This window comes from Strix aluco, chromosome 1, assembly GCF_031877795.1.
Source record: "Strix aluco isolate bStrAlu1 chromosome 1, bStrAlu1.hap1, whole genome shotgun sequence".
Classification (NCBI taxonomy): Eukaryota; Metazoa; Chordata; class Aves; order Strigiformes; family Strigidae; genus Strix; species Strix aluco.
The window spans coordinates 57,280,263-57,297,988 of record NC_133931.1 but is presented as its reverse complement, the minus strand read 5'-3'; the positions used below and the strand labels follow the sequence as shown (position 1 = coordinate 57,297,988).

General features: G+C 39.4%; 1 protein-coding gene across 1 annotated transcript in view; it reads left to right on the top strand.

Moving 5' to 3' along the window:
* PIEZO2 (piezo type mechanosensitive ion channel component 2) overlaps nt 1-17,726 on the top strand; it is a 316,515-nt gene that overhangs the window by 163,409 nt on the left and 135,380 nt on the right. Inside the window, exon 5 of the mRNA XM_074847751.1 lies at nt 12,373-12,535. Within this exon, the coding sequence (XP_074703852.1) occupies nt 12,373-12,535 (163 nt within the window). The remainder of the gene's footprint in view (nt 1-12,372; nt 12,536-17,726) is intronic.

Here is a 17,726-nt window from a genome sequence, read left to right as displayed (position 1 = left end):
TGATTGCACAACTGAAAGATTCATTGCTATAGCAGATACAGTTGTGAATGAACAGTCAAATCAGCTGTAACTTTTAAATTAAAAACTTGTCAGTGAAGTGAATAAAGCACATGAATGCAAAAAACAAGGATAAGAAGTTGTACAGTGACATAAAAATAAAGCCTGATATAATTCAAAGGTGAAAGAATACATTTGTGGGTTCCATTATAGTATTCATTTTATAGTTTTCTTCCAGCTAATAAAGTGTTTTAAGTAAAAACCTGATTTTTTTAAAGTAAAAAACTGATTAGCCCTGTTATCTAAAGCATGTTCATCATGATACACTGGTTGCAACAACCTAACCGTGGACAAGTCCTAAAATACATTTGAAGTGTGGTCAAATACACCTCTTTTGGAGAGCTCAGAGTAACTAGAAAACTGAGAGAAATAAAAGCAGATACATGAAGGCCTTTTCTATATACAAAAAATAAAGTAGCTGAATGAACAGAAAATTTTAGTAGACTTTGTATTAAAAAGGTAGATTATTATTAAATGCTCTGGACAAATGGTGAGCTATTGTGAGAGAGTAGTGTAAACTGGTGAATAATTAATCAAAAAAAAAAAAAAAGGAAATGAGTGAGTTTTCTTTATTTCAGAAAATAACATTTGTGTTGAAAAAATTAATCTAGCCCTGGAAGAGAGCTCCATAGTATAGGGTTTTTCCCATTTTTTTTGACATGAGTAAATGTTCTGTACTGACTCTTCCAAGCAGCCAGTAAATATTCTTTTCCATAAGCGTATGATGAGAAAAATGGAGCGGAGGTTAACACCCCCGGTTCACTGGGGACTCGTGTGGCCTCTGCACACTGTCAGAATGCAAAGGAATATATACTGTTATTGTGAAATCTGGATGAATTATGGGAATTTATTGAGAAGCCAAGATTTCCCTTCATGGGCTACCATTCAGAGAAAAAAAGACATGTGGGAGGAAAGAAGAGATGCAGGACTTGATGCTCACATCTGCTCCAGTTCAGTGCTGCTAGAAATCAGATCAGTCTGCCCCCATATTTCATTTCCTTCTGTAATCTTGACCAATAATTTATAATTGGTATCAGCTGATCATCTGGCTCTCTCTTTCCATGGCAAAATGAGTGAGCAAAGAACTTTATCCTCCTATTCTTTGCTGTCCAAGAGACGATAAAACTTTGAAAGACAAAGATCTCTATTAATTTTTAATGAAGTCTCTGAAACATCCTCCTAGTCAATCTCTTTTCATTATGTCTGGTATGCCTTGTTTTTTTAGGAAACAGTGCTTTAGGAATCCATGTGATCTGAGATACAGCTTTGTTAATTGCAGGCAGTGTCATTATGATTTTTTACCTGGTGTATCAGCTTTCTTCGTCTGTATTCTAGGTGAAGGTGTTTGGAGAGGACATCTGGAGAGCTCCTGAGTCAGAAATAACACATATGCTGCCATTGCCCTTTGCAAAATCATGCTCATAGACCAGACTCTCAGCTCCAGCTGCTCTTTCAGTCCTGTCTCCACTCTGGGACTCTGACAGTGCTGATGTTTTGCAGAAGTGATCTCTCCAAATCCAACAGAAGAAGTCAGAGAGGCTTTTTATGGCATTCCCACTCCTCTCTCATTAGGAGCAGTACAGGCTCTAACTTCGCAGCTTTTCATGGCACACGTTTCAATTGTGTGCATATTTGAAAAACATTGATTGCCCATTCAGTTAAATATGCAATATTAATAATATGACCATGTGAGGGCAGTTTTAGTTAGTGAGCAGAAAGAGGATGATTCCTCTTGTTAGTATGTTCAGAAGAAGTCTGAAACCCGATAGGTTAACACTGGATTATTTTTAAGGTAGACAACGTCGTAGTCTGTGGCAGGAAGATGACAATAATTAAAATCAATGCTTTCAGAAAAAATAAGAGACTGTGGTGCACCTAGTATTTCCTGCTGTATTTAGTGTTATTGCAGCCTCACCTTGAGTACTGTGTGCAGTTCTGGGCCCCACAATTTAAGAAGGATGTGAAGGTCCTTGAATGTCCAGAGGAGGGCAACAAAGGTGGTGAAAGGACTGGAAGGGTGTCCTATGAGGAGTGACTGATGACTTTGGGCTTGTCTAGTTTGGAGAAAAGGAGGCTGAGGGGTGACCTGATTGCTCTCTACAGCTTCCTGAGGAGGGGAAGGGGAGAGGGAGATGTTGGTCTCTTCTCCCTGGTATCCAGTGATAGGACACATGGGAATGGTTCAAAGCTGCACGGGGGGAGGTTTAAACTGGACATTTCCTAGAGAGGTGGTTGATGCCCCAAGCCTGTCAGTGTTTAAAAGGCATTTGGGCGATGCCCTTAACAAGATGCTTTAACTTTTGGTCAGCCCTGAATTGGTCAGGCATTCGGACTAGATGATCATAGTAGGTTCCTTCCAACTGAAATTATTCTATTCTATTCTATTCTATTCTATTCTATTCTATTCTATTCTATTCTATTCTATTCTATTCTATTCTATTCTATTCTATGAATTTCAAAAGAGGAAGCTGTGGAAGGGGGTCATTCAATCTAGCAAGTGTTAGCATAGCACAGTATGCCTGTTTTCATCCTGATACTTCTCTGCCAGCCCCCTGCACAAGAGTGTTATACTGGCTGCATATTTATGACAGGAGAATTCCTAAATCTCACAGTGGCAGCTTTTAGTCTTTTTTATGCAACATCAGTGGTTAAAAAACCAAAAAGACTTAGTAATGCACACAGGTGGGCCTTAGATAAAACCGGGGAGACAAATAAGAGATTGTGAGGCTCAGGGCTGTAATCAAATAGGTAAATTTACTTTCTGCTAGCAACTGCAGCACACGTGCAGTCAGCAACCCAATGAGATTAAAGGGGAATGAATCTTAAAGTTGAACAGGGATATTTGTAAGAACTTAATGAGAAAATAATCAATTTCTACTACATTGAAACCAAAAGTAAAAAACTGCATGGTTATTACTCTATGTCCTTTCTAACAGCATGCTACAGTAATCTGAGTACTTTGCAAAAAGAAGACCAACCTCATGTCACTTAGGTACCTACACACTAATAGATGCTATGACAAGTAAAGGAATATCATGAAATTGAAGGAAGGAAGTGATAGCAGAGCAATCTTTAACTGAAGCTTCACAGTTACTAAATAATGTTATATTTTAATTTTAATTTTAAATACACAATTACTAAATAATTTTATATGTCAGATATGTTCTCCTTGCTAACTGCAAGTGAGGAGAAATATTCTCTGTGCTCAGACAATTGTGTAATTTCCGTATAGAATTCTTGCACCTCTCAAGTGTGTCATTGTGTCATGTTGATCTGATGGTCTGGGCTGCCTCAGCAATGGCATAAGGTCCTTTCAGAAGTTGTGTCCATTCAGGAGGAATCTTATTTATTCAACTGTTTGCATCAGGTTTTTAGGTTGCTCGTTTCCTGCCACCCCTTGAGCTTATTTTCTTTTCAGCTAAATTAATTTCGGCTAACTTTTCTCATGCCATTCAACCTAGGGATTCAAAGGAAACGAACATCTGATAGAAGGTATTTTATGGACTACGTTGTTTGAGCACTTGAGTTGTGAGACTGTTGTCAGTGTTTTTCTTGGCACGGCCCAGCCTCCTGCAGTACAGTGGTAGCTGGGAGCAATACAGTGGTAAACCCACCAGCAGCAGAATGTAAGCCAGTCTTTGTTTTAATCTGGAGAGCAATCAGCATTGCAATTAGTATCCAAAAACTCTCTAGGACGCATGCTTAACGGTTTGGCTTTGTGTTTCATTTTGTTTTTGTTGGTTTTTGTTCATGAATAAATCATGGGAGATCTCCAAATAGCAATTGGCACATGAAACACAAGGAAGCCTGTGGCCGGTGGAGTACTAACATACCATGTACAGGGTCTGACCAGCCTGCTCAGTGTGCTGACAAAGGGCACCCAGCTTGGAGGCAAAAGTGGGAGCACTCAACTTCAGCTCCTTTTTGCCCCATTTGGATCTGAGCAATCCTGTCCTTTTCAATGCTTAGCCAAGGTCAGAGTCTCCCACCTGGCAAAACACCACCACAATTGCCTCCCACACCTGAGAGAGGTCTCTGGTAGCCACACATCCCAGCCATTGAGCAGATACTCTCAAGCAGTGCAGTCCTTTCCCCTCCCACATGTACATGGGGTGTTTGCCACCCAGGAATTTTGTCATTTACAGAAGAATAAGAAGCACCATCTCAGGGTGTTGTGGCATTTAGTTTGCCACTGATTTCTACCACTCTTCTTTTTTGACTTGATGCTGTGGAATTGAACAGAGTGCACCAAGGGTAAATCAGGATGTTTCTCCTGTCCAGTTTTGATGGAAATCAGCTGGTGGGTAAAGGGAGATGTTGCACATATGCCCCTGATGACCGGAGCCTGCTTCCCACAATGCCCATGTGCTTTTGCCTCTAAGCCACTGGGATTTTCAGGCAGGTGACGGTGGGGAAGGTTAGATGTTGCCTTCTGTCCTGTCCCACCTGATGCTCTGAAGAGAAGGATGAGCTCATTCAGAGCAGACAGGGTGGACTGGGAGCTTTTTTATGTGGAAGAATTCAGGGTCTTGGTGAATGGTCCCATCCCTGCAAATGTAGCACTTGGATAGTTTTGAATTAGGAATGGGGCTGTGGTGGGTGGAGGTGTCCCCATGCACTCGCTGATGTGTGATGGGCACTCCAGCTCAAACCATGGCATTTCCTAGTGGTGCGTGCCTTTCCTCTGTATTGAGGGTAATCTGGCTTTGTAAAATGACAGTAATTTACAATGTCGCTTGCTGTAATTGGGGGAAATACTGTTCCCTCCTCATCTGCAGCTGACTGAAAAATAAAGATGTGTCTTTTACTTTCTGTGATTATATTATATGCTGGCTATAGAATGAAACAAAAAGTAGTTTGAAATGATGATCTGTTCATGCTCCAACAGTGAAAGCTGCAAAGAGAGGGAGCAAGTATGTTTTGTAATAATCACTGCTTCAGTCTTTTCAGCACTTTCTTTTAGTCAGAAATATTGTGGAACGTATGGATATCTGTATGCCTTTATGTAAACACTTTGCTGTCAATCACCAAGAATTTATGAGCATTATGGACAGATTTAACTGTGCATGTTTTATAGTGATCAATGAATACTGAATTAGTGTTGTAGCCAAATCCCTATACAATGTGTGCGTTAAGTGAGAAGCAAGTGAGAAACGTACGTACACACAGTGGAAAGTCTGAAGATTTCAGACCAAAATGTACCTATACCTGAAGTGTCCTCAGGTCTCTTCTGCTCACTTTGGCTCTGCCTCCATCTGGGATCATATTCCCATCTTGATCTGAAATAATTTATGCTGTGGAGGGGCTGCTTGTTTCCACAGCACTGTTGGGGCTGGCGCACGCAGCGCCATGGGTGTGGAAGGGAATGTGCTCACTTCCCCTTGGCTGTGCAACATCAGTCCTGCTCCACATTTGGAGCTGCGGGACATGGGCAAAGGAAGCTGGATGTTGTACTGTCACGAGTCTGGCAATAGCACAGCTGAGTGCTTTGCGTGATAGCTGCTAAATCCCAGCTAAATTTTATGTCTTCTGCGTGCTGCCCTGGGCAAGCTGGAATTTGCCCTTTATTAGAAGGTCAATGAACAACAAGAAACAATGGGTGCTTTAAAAAAGAAAACTTGGCACAAACCAACATTTTACATATTGTACATATCCATAATTTCTTAATGTTCAATGTTTTATGCAAGCAGTGAGGCACCAAAAACTTGGCAATGTGCATTTAGTTTCAAATAGCTGCTCTCTCTGTGCATAGCAGTGTTTGAAAAGCAAATGTTTGGTTAATACGTGGTTAAGCACTTTTGCAATACAGAAAGTGTTCTTCATTGCAAGGTATCTTTCCTGAGAAAGCGAAGTATACTTTTGGTTTTTGAATCCATGCAGACATAGTTTGTAAGCAGTGATTAAGATTTTACAAATACTTCAGGAGCCCTTTGAACTTGTATGTTGGGTAGGTCAGTGCATGCTAAATATTTTTATAAGTAGCTTTCTATGCATTTTTGATTCCCTCTTCCTCCCACTTTTTCACTTTGCATGACCAAAATTCTCTCAAAGTGTAACTTCAGGTATTTTTGGTAAAACACATGGCATGCTCTGCATAAACTGAGAGGACAGTCACGTTAAGGCAGTGCAGGATTAAGAGTGATCATGCACAGCCCTGTGGATATTAATATTAATATTATTGTTTGTATTTTATTTTTTCAACATAATTTATTTTCAATTTGTGGGTAAACATGAGATAAGGAAAGGACTAAAGGCAGACACTAAAGGCAGACCTACCAGTGCTCAGCAACTCACATACTTTACCCACAGCAGAGGTTTGCCCTGAGAGTCATATCAAGATTACCATGTGAACCAACATCATATCTAACTTGTGTTTTGAACCAGTAGGGACAAGTCATGCCATCATGAATATAGATTGTGAGTGTCAAATATAGACTGTGAGTGTCCTGTGTTCACTGAAGTGCTGGTTGTGGCTCAGACCGGGTCCGCAGTCCTCAGCCCCAGACAAGTTAAGTGTCGGTTTCCCAGCCAAGTAGAGAGGCAGACATTTCATCCTTAGTTCAAACTGAGAGAGGACAAGGGGCCTCTTTAACCTGTTTCTGGCTGCAACCATCCCCAAGACCCAATTTCTACAGCAGGGATCAGCAAGCACATCTCTAAGGCAATCCGCTTGCTAGCCTTTGGTACCCTCAAAGTTTCCACTATTTTTGTATCACAGAGAGGATACTAGTGATAAACAAATGAATCATTCACAGTACCGCATAGCACCTGTGTGATACTGCCAGTCCACGTTTCCAGGGGATCGTGCTTATGATTCTTGGGTCTGACTTACCTCCAATCCAAGTGATTACAGTTGCAGATGAAGCCCATGGGAATTGTGCTGTAAACATCTGCAGTGATGGGTAAACTACTCTGAAATATTAGATCCACTTGGAAATATCAGATGTCTCACAGTGACCAAACAAGACGAATGGAAAGTATTAGCATCTATGCATCTCTTCCTTAGTTTATCATCTGTAAACTGTTAATACAGTGTTACCTAATTGCAGTTTTATTAAATCAATTAATTAGAAAGTAAAAGAAAAGGTAGTATAGTATGCAGTGAATAAGGCTTTTGAGAAATTTTTAAAACTATGGTAAAAAATAAAGTTTAAAATACTCTGTTCACCCCGTATTCAATATAAAATCAAGCTTTTTACAGGGCTTTAATCTGGAGGCATTGTTTGATTTATTGTTTAACATAAGCTTAACATTGTGATATATTGCTGATGCTGAATTAATTTGAGTTCTGTTTAAGAAAGACTGATTGGGGTTTTTTTCCCTGTTTTTTGTTTGTTTGTAACACAATATTAAATGTTTAGAGTTTGAAGGCTTTTGTTTTTTGTTCTATGTGTGAAATATTTTATATATTATATGCATGTTGCTTTACATGTGTGTTACTATATATTTTACTTTTTTCCTGTTGAAGCCATTCCAATTTGAATTCTAATAGCTCTACTGCTTTTCTGGTTTTATTCTGTAAACCTGAAATAAAGAGTAAGATAATGTGTCTGCCATTCTAAAGAAATGAAATCAGACCAGATCAGTATTTAACACTTCACCATTCACCAAAGCTTTGTGCATTCTGTAGATGAGTAATTCTAATTTGTGAGAAATGGTTATTCTAGAAAAGGTATCAAAATTTTATTTTCAAAAAATCAGCTTCTGATCTCTAGAACACCAGGGAAGAATATAATGTTTAAATTATACTGGCTTCGCTTCTTCAAGGTGTTTGTTTTTTGTTTGACTGTTAGTGAGTGTACATGAAGTAAGAGAGCAGTTTTAACCTGTATGTCTACAGCTAACTCTATTCTCAATGCAGATAAACTGGGAAATTTTGCCTAGTAATTTCTTTAGCACCAGTGAACCTCAGAAATGAACCAGGGTCACACAGTACTAGAAAAATTCTGTATAAACACTGAAAGTTAAGATGATCTCTTTCTAAAGAAGCTTAAATTTAAAGCATATGGCTGAAAACAACAGAGGAAGACAGGTTGACTGATGAGGAACCTGCTGTATTAGAGGTCTGTTGATATGATAAAATAGTTTCACATATTGATGCAAAAGTCATGAAATCCCTTTTGTCCCACAAAATTTATTTTTGTTACAGAGGAACTCTTGCAACCCTAACTGTAGTAGTCCCTTGTCTTAAAACACATGTGCAATGTAATTTACTTGGTCAAGGGAAGGTAGAAAAACATTTCAAACCCCTGACTTTTTTTTGGGGGGGGGAGGTGTCCTGTTTTCTTCTGCATCCTGTAAGAAAGAACGAAAGAGGGGGAAAAGCATACTAAAGCTGCCATTTACTGTAATTACACTTCAGAACATGTTTCTGGCTGAGTTGTAAGCTTCAGTCAGAGGTATCTATTACAATTAAAGTTGCCCTGCAGGTAAATTATTTAGTTTAGGTGAATACATGATGCTGTACTAGTTGTAGATCAAGGTCTATGACCAATTCATTGTACACTGTGATTCTTGCAGGGATTAAAAAAAGGTGTTTCTCTAGATCTCCTGAATAGGTTTCCTGTGCTTCTGTTTTAACTTCATCGTTAGAGAGCCTCTTTTGGAGCAAAGAGCACAATGCATAGACTGTTATCAAATGCAAAATATGACCATGTGTGAATGCGCAAATAAAGTGAGAAATGTTTGTGGAATGATTGCAGTATTTACTATTCTTTTTTGTACTGCCAGAGATAACAAGTGGGAATAACTGATTTTTGTTTTAGCTGTTGCTGTGAAAAACTGGGGAGCAAATTGCTTGGACTTGAATGAAGCAGTTTATTATTCTGCTTTATAGAAGAATATACATTTCTCTATTTTCAAGTGATCTTTTGTTTCCTTTTTAATTATCACACTGAGGTCAATTTGTTTTCTTTTTCATGGGGAGACGGGGACAGCATACATTTGTGACCGGTTTTGGTGAATAAACTATTCATGTGCAGAATTTTTCCCTGCTCTGTGGTTAAGTATCACTGTTCAGACTCGCTATTGCTAGCCTGAACTGTACATTACATCTTTCACAACAACATGCTAAATGATTTATTTTGAAAGATCAGAAGCACTTGGTTTGGGTTAGTGGAAAGAAATGTGAGCTGCAACAGAGGCAGTGCTCTCACAGGGGTCTCCCCTTGTTCTGGGGAGTGGGATACGTGAAGGAAGATCCAGCGTGGCTCCATGGGAGTACAATGTGAGGAAGGAGAACCTGGTGCGACTGAGAAGCGCTGGTATTTGAAGGCTGCCTCCTTTTAATTTGTTAGTGTGTGTTGAATCTGATGGGCTTGTGCTTATGGGAGTCCATACATGTGTACAGAAAAAGCTCACTTACAGAAGTATTACATAGAAGTAATCTGATCCATTTTTCAGTATGACACTAGTAAATTTACACTGTTCTTACACTAATATCAGATTCAGGGTTTTTTTCCACTCTTTCTAAAAAATGCCTGAGTGATACAATCAGAAGCAACAATTCAGATTTTGTTGCCACTTATTTAGTAAAACCACATTAATAGGCAGGTTTCAGCATAACGATTGGGATGAGTGAAACTAATTCATTATTGTTATTGTGAGTCCTGTGTACGCTGTTGTTGGGAATTAGGTTCATTAAACATGTACTTTTTACTGCTTTCTGCCAAAGGAGAAAGTACAGACTTGGTGCCTTGACTAGCTAATCTTCAGTGACAGTAAGAGCTACGGTACTGCAACATGAACTGACACATGTCAAGCCTGTATTTTCTGTAATGTTAAACAGAACGGCTATGCTGTCACATGCCAGCTGACTCTACAGCATGCTTTGCTTGAAGTAGTGGCACAAGAAACATGCAAGCAATCCAGCAAGGACTTTGCCATCTAACTGTTTTACAAGCCTTTCAATGACTAACTTAATTTTTTTCTCTGCTTCAGTACAACTCAAAGCCTTTAGCAAAACATTTTCAAGCTACTTGGCTGCCATATAGCGCATGACCATTTGGGGTTAATCTATAGCAGCAAAGAACATCAGAGGAGGAAGTTTTCTGGTTGCATGATTGCAATTTCTTTCTTTTCCTTATACAAGAAGCTGCAATTTCAAATCTTAAATTGTTTTCCTTAGGCAGCACCTTGTTGATTTATTCTGTGTCTATCTCTGAGCGTGGGAAGAACTAGAGCTTGAATTTTCCCTCTCCTGTTTTAAACCAATTCAGTAGTACTTCTGGGTCCATTTCATAATTGTGCTGCAGGACAACATCCTCATACCTGGTGAAGCCACACCTTGAGTATTGTGTCCAGTTTTGGGCACCTCAATACGAGAGGGATATCGAGGTGCTGGAGCGAGTGCAGAGGAGGGCAACGAAGCTGGTGAAGGGCCTAGAGAACAGATCCTATGAGGAGAGATTGAGGGAGCTGGGACTGTTCGGTTTGAGGAAGAGAAGGCTGAGGGGAGACCTCATCACTCTCTACAGCTACCTGAAAGGACATTGTAGAGAGGTTGGTGCTGGTATCTTCTCACAGGTGATTAGTGACAGAACAAGAGGGAATGGCTTTAAACTCCAACAGGGGAGGTTCAGACTGGACATTAGGAAAAAATTTTTCATGGAAAGAGTGGTCAGACAGTGGAATAGGCTGCCCATGGAGGTGGTGGAGTCACCATCCCTGGATGTGTTTAAGGGTGGTTTAGATGAGATGCTGGGGGATATGGTGTAGGGGAGAACTTTGTAGAGTAGGGCTGATGGTTGGACTCGATGATCCCAAGGGTCTTTTCCAACCTGAATGATTCTATGATTCTATGATTCTATACCTGCACATTGCTCACTGCTTCCCATGATACATTCATTTGTACCTGTTGAAACAAACATTATAGCTAGCTTTCTGGTCGCTTATTTTATTCCCACTTTGGGCATATGTTATTTTGCAAGATATACAGCAGTGGAAAAGCTGGGTCAGAAGCAGTGATGGAAATATAGGATTTGATCTAAGGCATATGAGCAGGCCAACAAGATTCCTGACAGTGGTTTTATCATAATCACATTAGAGACTTTTTAGATACTCTAGATCTGCAGTTAATTGCAGCAGTTGCAGGTAAGCCCTTCACAAATAGCTTTTTTTAGGCTTCAAAGCTGCTAGTGTTATGATAAAGAAAGGCCAGAGGTGATATCTTCTTTTGCATCTATAAAACAACCTACCAAGGTTTTCTACCAGTTCAGGCTGTGAAGAGCTAGTCTAATGCACTCACCTATGCCCAAGGAGCTATACAGATGCCTCACCTGTCCTCAGAACTGATTATGGACTTAAAGCCCTATAAAAACTTAAATTAAAATTAAGATTGGAGCTGCATATTTAAAATGTATTAACTTCAAGATTTGCAGGTATATGTTGTACACTTTCAAATAATTAAGATTATATCCTCTCATCAATAGTTAAAAGCTCAGTAAGTCCATGCAGCAGCTTAATAAACAGTTCATTGTGCCACTAAATCTGAATCCAAATTCTCCATTCTAACAGTGAAACAAATTCAGACACCACATCCAAACTCATAAAGTCATATTTCCCAGCCTAAACAATTAAATCTGCACAATGAAGCAATGCAGGTTTTTTTCTACATAAAATTAATCCAGTCTTAAAGATCTTTTGGAGGAGAAGAAAGGTTTTCTTGGTGGGGATCTAACAGTTTAATTAGTATTTAAATATTTGTACTTAAATATTAGTACTTAAATACCCAGAAAGGTATTTAAGAAGTCTGACTGAATGAAACGTATTAACAGTTAACATAATAAAACCTATTAAACTATTACAGACTTTCTGGTTCTTCCTCTGTCTGCAGGAATGATTAGGGCACACTTAGAGGTGACATGAATGCTATCTTGTCTTTGCTTGACCTTCTTGGTAGAGCTGGATGCTGTTGTCTTTGCAAAGGGTGCCAGTAAAGGGATTGTGATTTATAGACATGGATCTTCTAGGAACTCAGTTGAAATCTTTCTTGTTGAATTTGAAGTCCGTGCCTTGCGTTGCTCTTCACAAAATGGATTCAGAATTGGGTTAATCAAAATGCTAAGTATCACTAAAATATGAGTATGTGAGCTCCCAGTGAATAACCGCTTATTCTGTACTTCTGGAGAGCAAAAATACCTGTCTGTCTAGAGTTCCTTGATCATGTTCGTATTTCATATATTGCAAAGCTTTCTTATTACTGGATTTTTGGTGTTTTTTCTTTGCCTTGAGCTAACTTTCTGTTCCAATTGAAAATGTCATTAGAAGTAACAAATGTTTCTTTGTTTTTTTTGGTTTTTTTTTCATCCCATACAGTGTGAAAGGAGCAGATGCTGGCAACGTGATCAGACTATTTGTACCAGATATTGGGATGTTCATTGCTAGTCTGACAATATGGCTCATCTGCCGCAACATGTTTCAGAAGCCAGTAACCGAGGATGCAGCACAGTGCAACATGCAATTTGAAAATGAGGAAATGGTATCAAACACACATTTCTATCTGTACGACTTTTAGCTAATAGTAAGCTTTGGCATTCCTGTCTGAGATATGTTCTGAAATGGTTTCATGAGGACTGGATATGTTAAGAAGTGAACTTAATTTCAGAAAACTAAACAGCTGTTTTTAAAGTGGAAAAGCTACAGTTGTTATTATCTTGAGAAAACAAAGCGGAATATGAAAAGTTGTAGGTTTGCTACTGAATTTTTCAGATCGTTTTGAGTTAAGAAATGATCATGACAGTAGATCACAAGCTGTTTCTTCACCAGAGCTGGTGGTTAAGTCTGACAAGGTTGTTTTGCTACATGCATTGCTCAGTTCCTTAGATAGCATCTATATTTCCAAACTTGTTATCCAAGAATAACAGCAGCATCTGAGTGATTATCAGGAATGACTCTTAGGAGAAGGCAAGAGAGACTGTGTATTACATTCATGGAAGGAGTTATCTAAAACTGTGGTCATACTGAATAAGCTCAAGGATAATTTCTGGGAATGGCTTAACTGGAAGTGTTGAGGTGTTTGCTGTGTATTTTACTAGTGGGAAAAAGAATGGCAGAGATACTCAATGCAGAAAAATCCACAGAAAGAGGGAAACAATTTTATAATATAAAAAGCCACAGTGGGAATTTAGCCCAGAGTGCAGAGAAATTCCTACTACTAATCTTAATATGTTTTTTATCAGACTGTCTAGTGTGCCTTGGGTCTCATTTTCTGTCTTCTTTCACGTATGGGTGGAATGTTTTTTTCTTTACTCTCAAAACTCCATTTTTGGGGGAGACAGTTGCAACTTGCTTATTTCAAATAGGAATTGCACTTTGAAGTGGATAAAGTATTTAGGGGGATCAGCTGCCCATTTTGGTGCCACTATAGAGAGGAAAAAAAGCCTCTCTGCATGTTGCCATATTGTCTGGATTATGGTATTGCCAGAAGCTGGTCGAGTTTCTAGCACATGAGAGATCAGTATCAGGACTGTGCTTTATACTGAGTTGCAGTTGTAATTCTTACGGGCTCTCCTGGCGGCTGAGGATTGCCTGAAGATTGCAGATTTTAACTACACATTGGAGGATGTGTATGGCCTCTGCCTGATGAGTGTACGTAAGGTTTTGCTGTGTCTCCTGGAAGCTGGTTTTATCAGCTTTAAATCTGCTTTATTGTTGGAGCTGTGCAAAATGGATTTAGCAGCAGGCTAGAATCTGGGGCTATATCCATAAGGGGAGACGTTTGAAGTATTAAGAAGTATGTCTAATTAACATGTTTTGTGTTCAGACCATCTCTCTTAAGAATTACATTTTACCAAAGTGGGCTCTAAGAGACTTCTCTGAAGCCCTTGATCTCCTGGAAAGAAAGCATGCACATGCATAACACAGGAGTAAGCTGATGGCAGAAACTCAGATGAGAAACAAAAGGACATGCTTAGGTTCCTCTGAATCTGAATGACGATGTTCAGATATTCACTTTGTGTTTGGTTTAGAGGTGAGCATGAGCCTGGAGTCTGGGTCGAAGGGAGCTTGGTCTCCTGGACAGGATGGGTGCTGGCTTCCAGGCAGGGTTTGATAGTCATTTGCCTGGAATGCAAGGGGAAAAAAACAAGCTAACAAACACTGATTACGTAGCACAAAGTGTAGCTTTAAATTGGGTTGGTCCTAGACTGGCTACCTCAGGGGAATCCACCAGTGCAACTAAATGGGCCAGAATATTCCACGAAGGAAGAGCGTGGGGGAGAAGAAGGATAAAACTTTGACTGCAAAGAAATATTGATACTGGACGCTGGGCAAATAAAAATCAGCATAAATGTATTTTATTTCTTCACATCAAAACCCAGAAAAAATTATTTATGTTCTGTAAACTGTATGTATTACAGAATATTTAGTGAACACAGCAGCTGTATTTAGATTTAGTGGCACTCAGAACTCTATCACAGGCATTTTTTAAAAAAAGGCGTAATAGTTACTGTTGTGTGAGGTGATCCCCAATGCTTTAAGGAATTCTGATCTTCACAGCTGAAATGATGAATCTGCATCAGAATAACCTGCTTGTTTTTTAAAGATGGAGTGAAATAGAGAATGGAAAATTAAATACCTGTTAAACACATTTTTCCAAACTTCAGCTTTCTCTTTCTAGGTGTCTGCACATAACATCCTGGAATCATTTCTGCTAGCTAGGAGGAGGCTGCAGCAGCAGCTGAATCTGCTAGGAATATGTATTTGGCAGGACTGACTCTAAGGAACCTAATGCATATGCAGAGTATGCAGCTGAGTGTCTGAATTTGGGAGAATATTGGCATGATCTAAAATGAGTCCAAACTGTGTGGGTTTCACACGATAATTTTCAATTCTTTCTTGGTAGAGTACACTGTAAAAGGGAAAGCTAAGTAAGTGATCAGTTCTTTGAATTCTGCATTAGCTGACTGATGCCTGTGGCTGTGTGTTGGTGCAGTTCTCTACTGATGCTGTAACTCCATTGAATTAGAGAATGCAAAATGATTTGCAGCAATAACTGCCCTACAAACAAATGCTTCAGGAGAAGTGTTGAGCTTGGTACTGTGCCTCCAAGAGAAATAGTCCTGGGTTTGTTAGACCAGACCTATAGCCAATTCCAGAGTTGAAGAGCTTTTGCTGAGAGTCCCTGCCACCAGTCATCCGAGATTCATGGTACAAGATTTTGTTAAGAATGCATCAGCTGTTTTGAACAGGCTCAACAGAGCCATAAGGGAGGTGACTTTTCAGATTGCTAGATGCCTAGCCACACATGGCTCTATAAATCAAGAAATCAGCACTGTGACTTCCAGGCAAAAACAGAGAGTTTGTCTTGCAGCTTTACATTTTTGCATGAAATTATTTACATTGAGTGATTCTCAGACCCCTTCGCCTGGGGGGAGAGTGAAATACTATGGAAATAGGCTCAATTAAAAAAGAAACATTAATCTATCTACTCTTAAAATTTATGTACAAGAAAACCTGTTAATTGTTTTCATACTTCTAAAAGTGACCTTTTCAAGGCGCTGTGTGAATCCATCACATTTCACTTGTTATATGGGCATGCCAAAAAAATCCCTGGAGTTGAGTAGCAGTCTGTGATGCTCAGTTGTGTGCTGTCCTTCATCATGGCAGTAGCCTCCAGAAACCAGCTGTAAAGTACAATGGATCAGATTGATTGTGGATCGAGATGTGATTCGAAATACGAAAAAGTATCAGAATCCAAATTAAGGACTACGAGGATTCATTGAAAAATGGATGTCTTTCTTCATTACACTGCATCCAACTTTAAGGGAAACAGATCTCCATCAGAAAAGCATATTCTACAGAACAGAACTGGGAGGAGGAGGCTATAAGGCAGTGAGAGACTCTCAATTATTTGTAAGTAACGCTATCCTAGGAATAAGCAAAGAGTGTGGTTTTAATTAACAGTGAGTCATGAAGTAGGAAGGTCTGCCAGATACCAGGCTGCAGTCCAACTCATTACCACCCCTAAATGGTTGCACACTTGGAGCAAACGTGTCTGCAGGCCTTTTTTATTAGGGCTCAGAAAATTTAAAGCAGGTGAATTCAGCTGGAGACAGGCCCGGGCATGCTGAAAAGCACAATGCCAGTCACAAGGTGTAAAAGGTGGAAGAAAATAAGAAAGTACAGTTAACTCCCAGCTGCAGCTGAAAGTATGACATTTTTGATTTGGTGCAGATGGTGGTTTATATGCCAAAATGCAGATACAGTATATAGAGTCTGATAGGTATTAGAAAGGAAGTAGCTTTAGCTTGAGACTATGGATGAATTGCCTAATATTGTAAGTGACAGTGGCAGGGAGGAAAATCCTTCTGAGACTGCACAACTTAAAACTTTAGAAGAGGTTGATCTTAATTGAAATATACAGTTGTAGTCTTAAATGCAACTTCTTCCCACGACACTTGCTGGCTTGTCCATTTGAGCTTGTTTCTCATCCACACTCTTCTAGAAAGCAAATGGAACCACTGGGTCTGTACTTTGTCCCATAATCTGAGGCAAGCTTGATCCCAGAGTCTCCATCCCTCCTCTTTTCTGCAGAAGGCAGAGATTTGTTTGGGATCTCAAAAAGGAAAAAAAAAAGAAAGAGAGGAAATTGTTTTAAAATAAACTAAAGTTTGGGAAGAATGTGAGGAGAGCTTGGCTTGGAGTCAAGATACTGGACTGGAGTCAGGAGGACAAGCATGGTTCTTACTTTGGCCACAAACTTGGTTTGTGTCCTCAAGTCTATTACTTCATCTGCCTCTCAGCTTCTGTGTCCCTTGGCAAATAGGGGCAGTAAAAATGCGGTTTCCTAGCTTTGTCTTTCTAAACAGTGACAGGGCTATTTGTTCTACGCCTACATTGGGCACGTAGCATGTCAGGAGCTCTCTTTTGGTCCAGGTCTCCAAGTGTAGCTGCAATACATACAGGACAGAATCAATAGGCTCTGAGAGCTTGGACATCCCATGCCTTGTCCAAGGACTTCCTAGTCTAGAAATTGCCCATTTAGACCAGTATCCTCATCCTGAAAACAGCTGGTACCTACTGGATAAGGACAGTAAGCATGTAAGGGAATACCCTTTTTCCCCATCTCCAACATTACAATTTATCCTGATCTCTCCTAGTGAGAGATTGGCTTTAATCCTAAAACATGTGGTTTCAAATCCCTTCCAAAGAATGTTGTTTTTAATTATAGCTACTCTGGATAATCTTGTTAAACATATAATTATCCAGACCCTTTTAAAACCTCATTAATTTCTTGGCTTTGGTGGCGTCATGAAGCAAGGACTTCCACAATTTAATAAGTGCTCTCTGATTTTATTTTAAATTTAACACTCTTTAATTTTATGGAAGGTCCCTTGTATTACATGTTATAAAACTGAGTGAGATAGTATAAGGGAAATCAAATGTATTTATTATCTTGCATATTTGTCCTTTGAAGGGTAAGCAATCCCTGTTCTTTTTTCAATTTCTTTTGTCATTTTCATTACTTTTTTTTCTGAACTAACTATAATTCTGCAATATTCTTTTGAGCTACAGGGAATATCAGTGCCTCAACATTTCAGGCAAGGTCTTGTTAATTTAAATGATGGTATTACGACCTTCATTATTAGATTCAGAGATTGTTGGGTTGGACAATTCTACTAGCATATCACCTACCTGGATGTCCTATATAATATGGATAATTAGTTCAG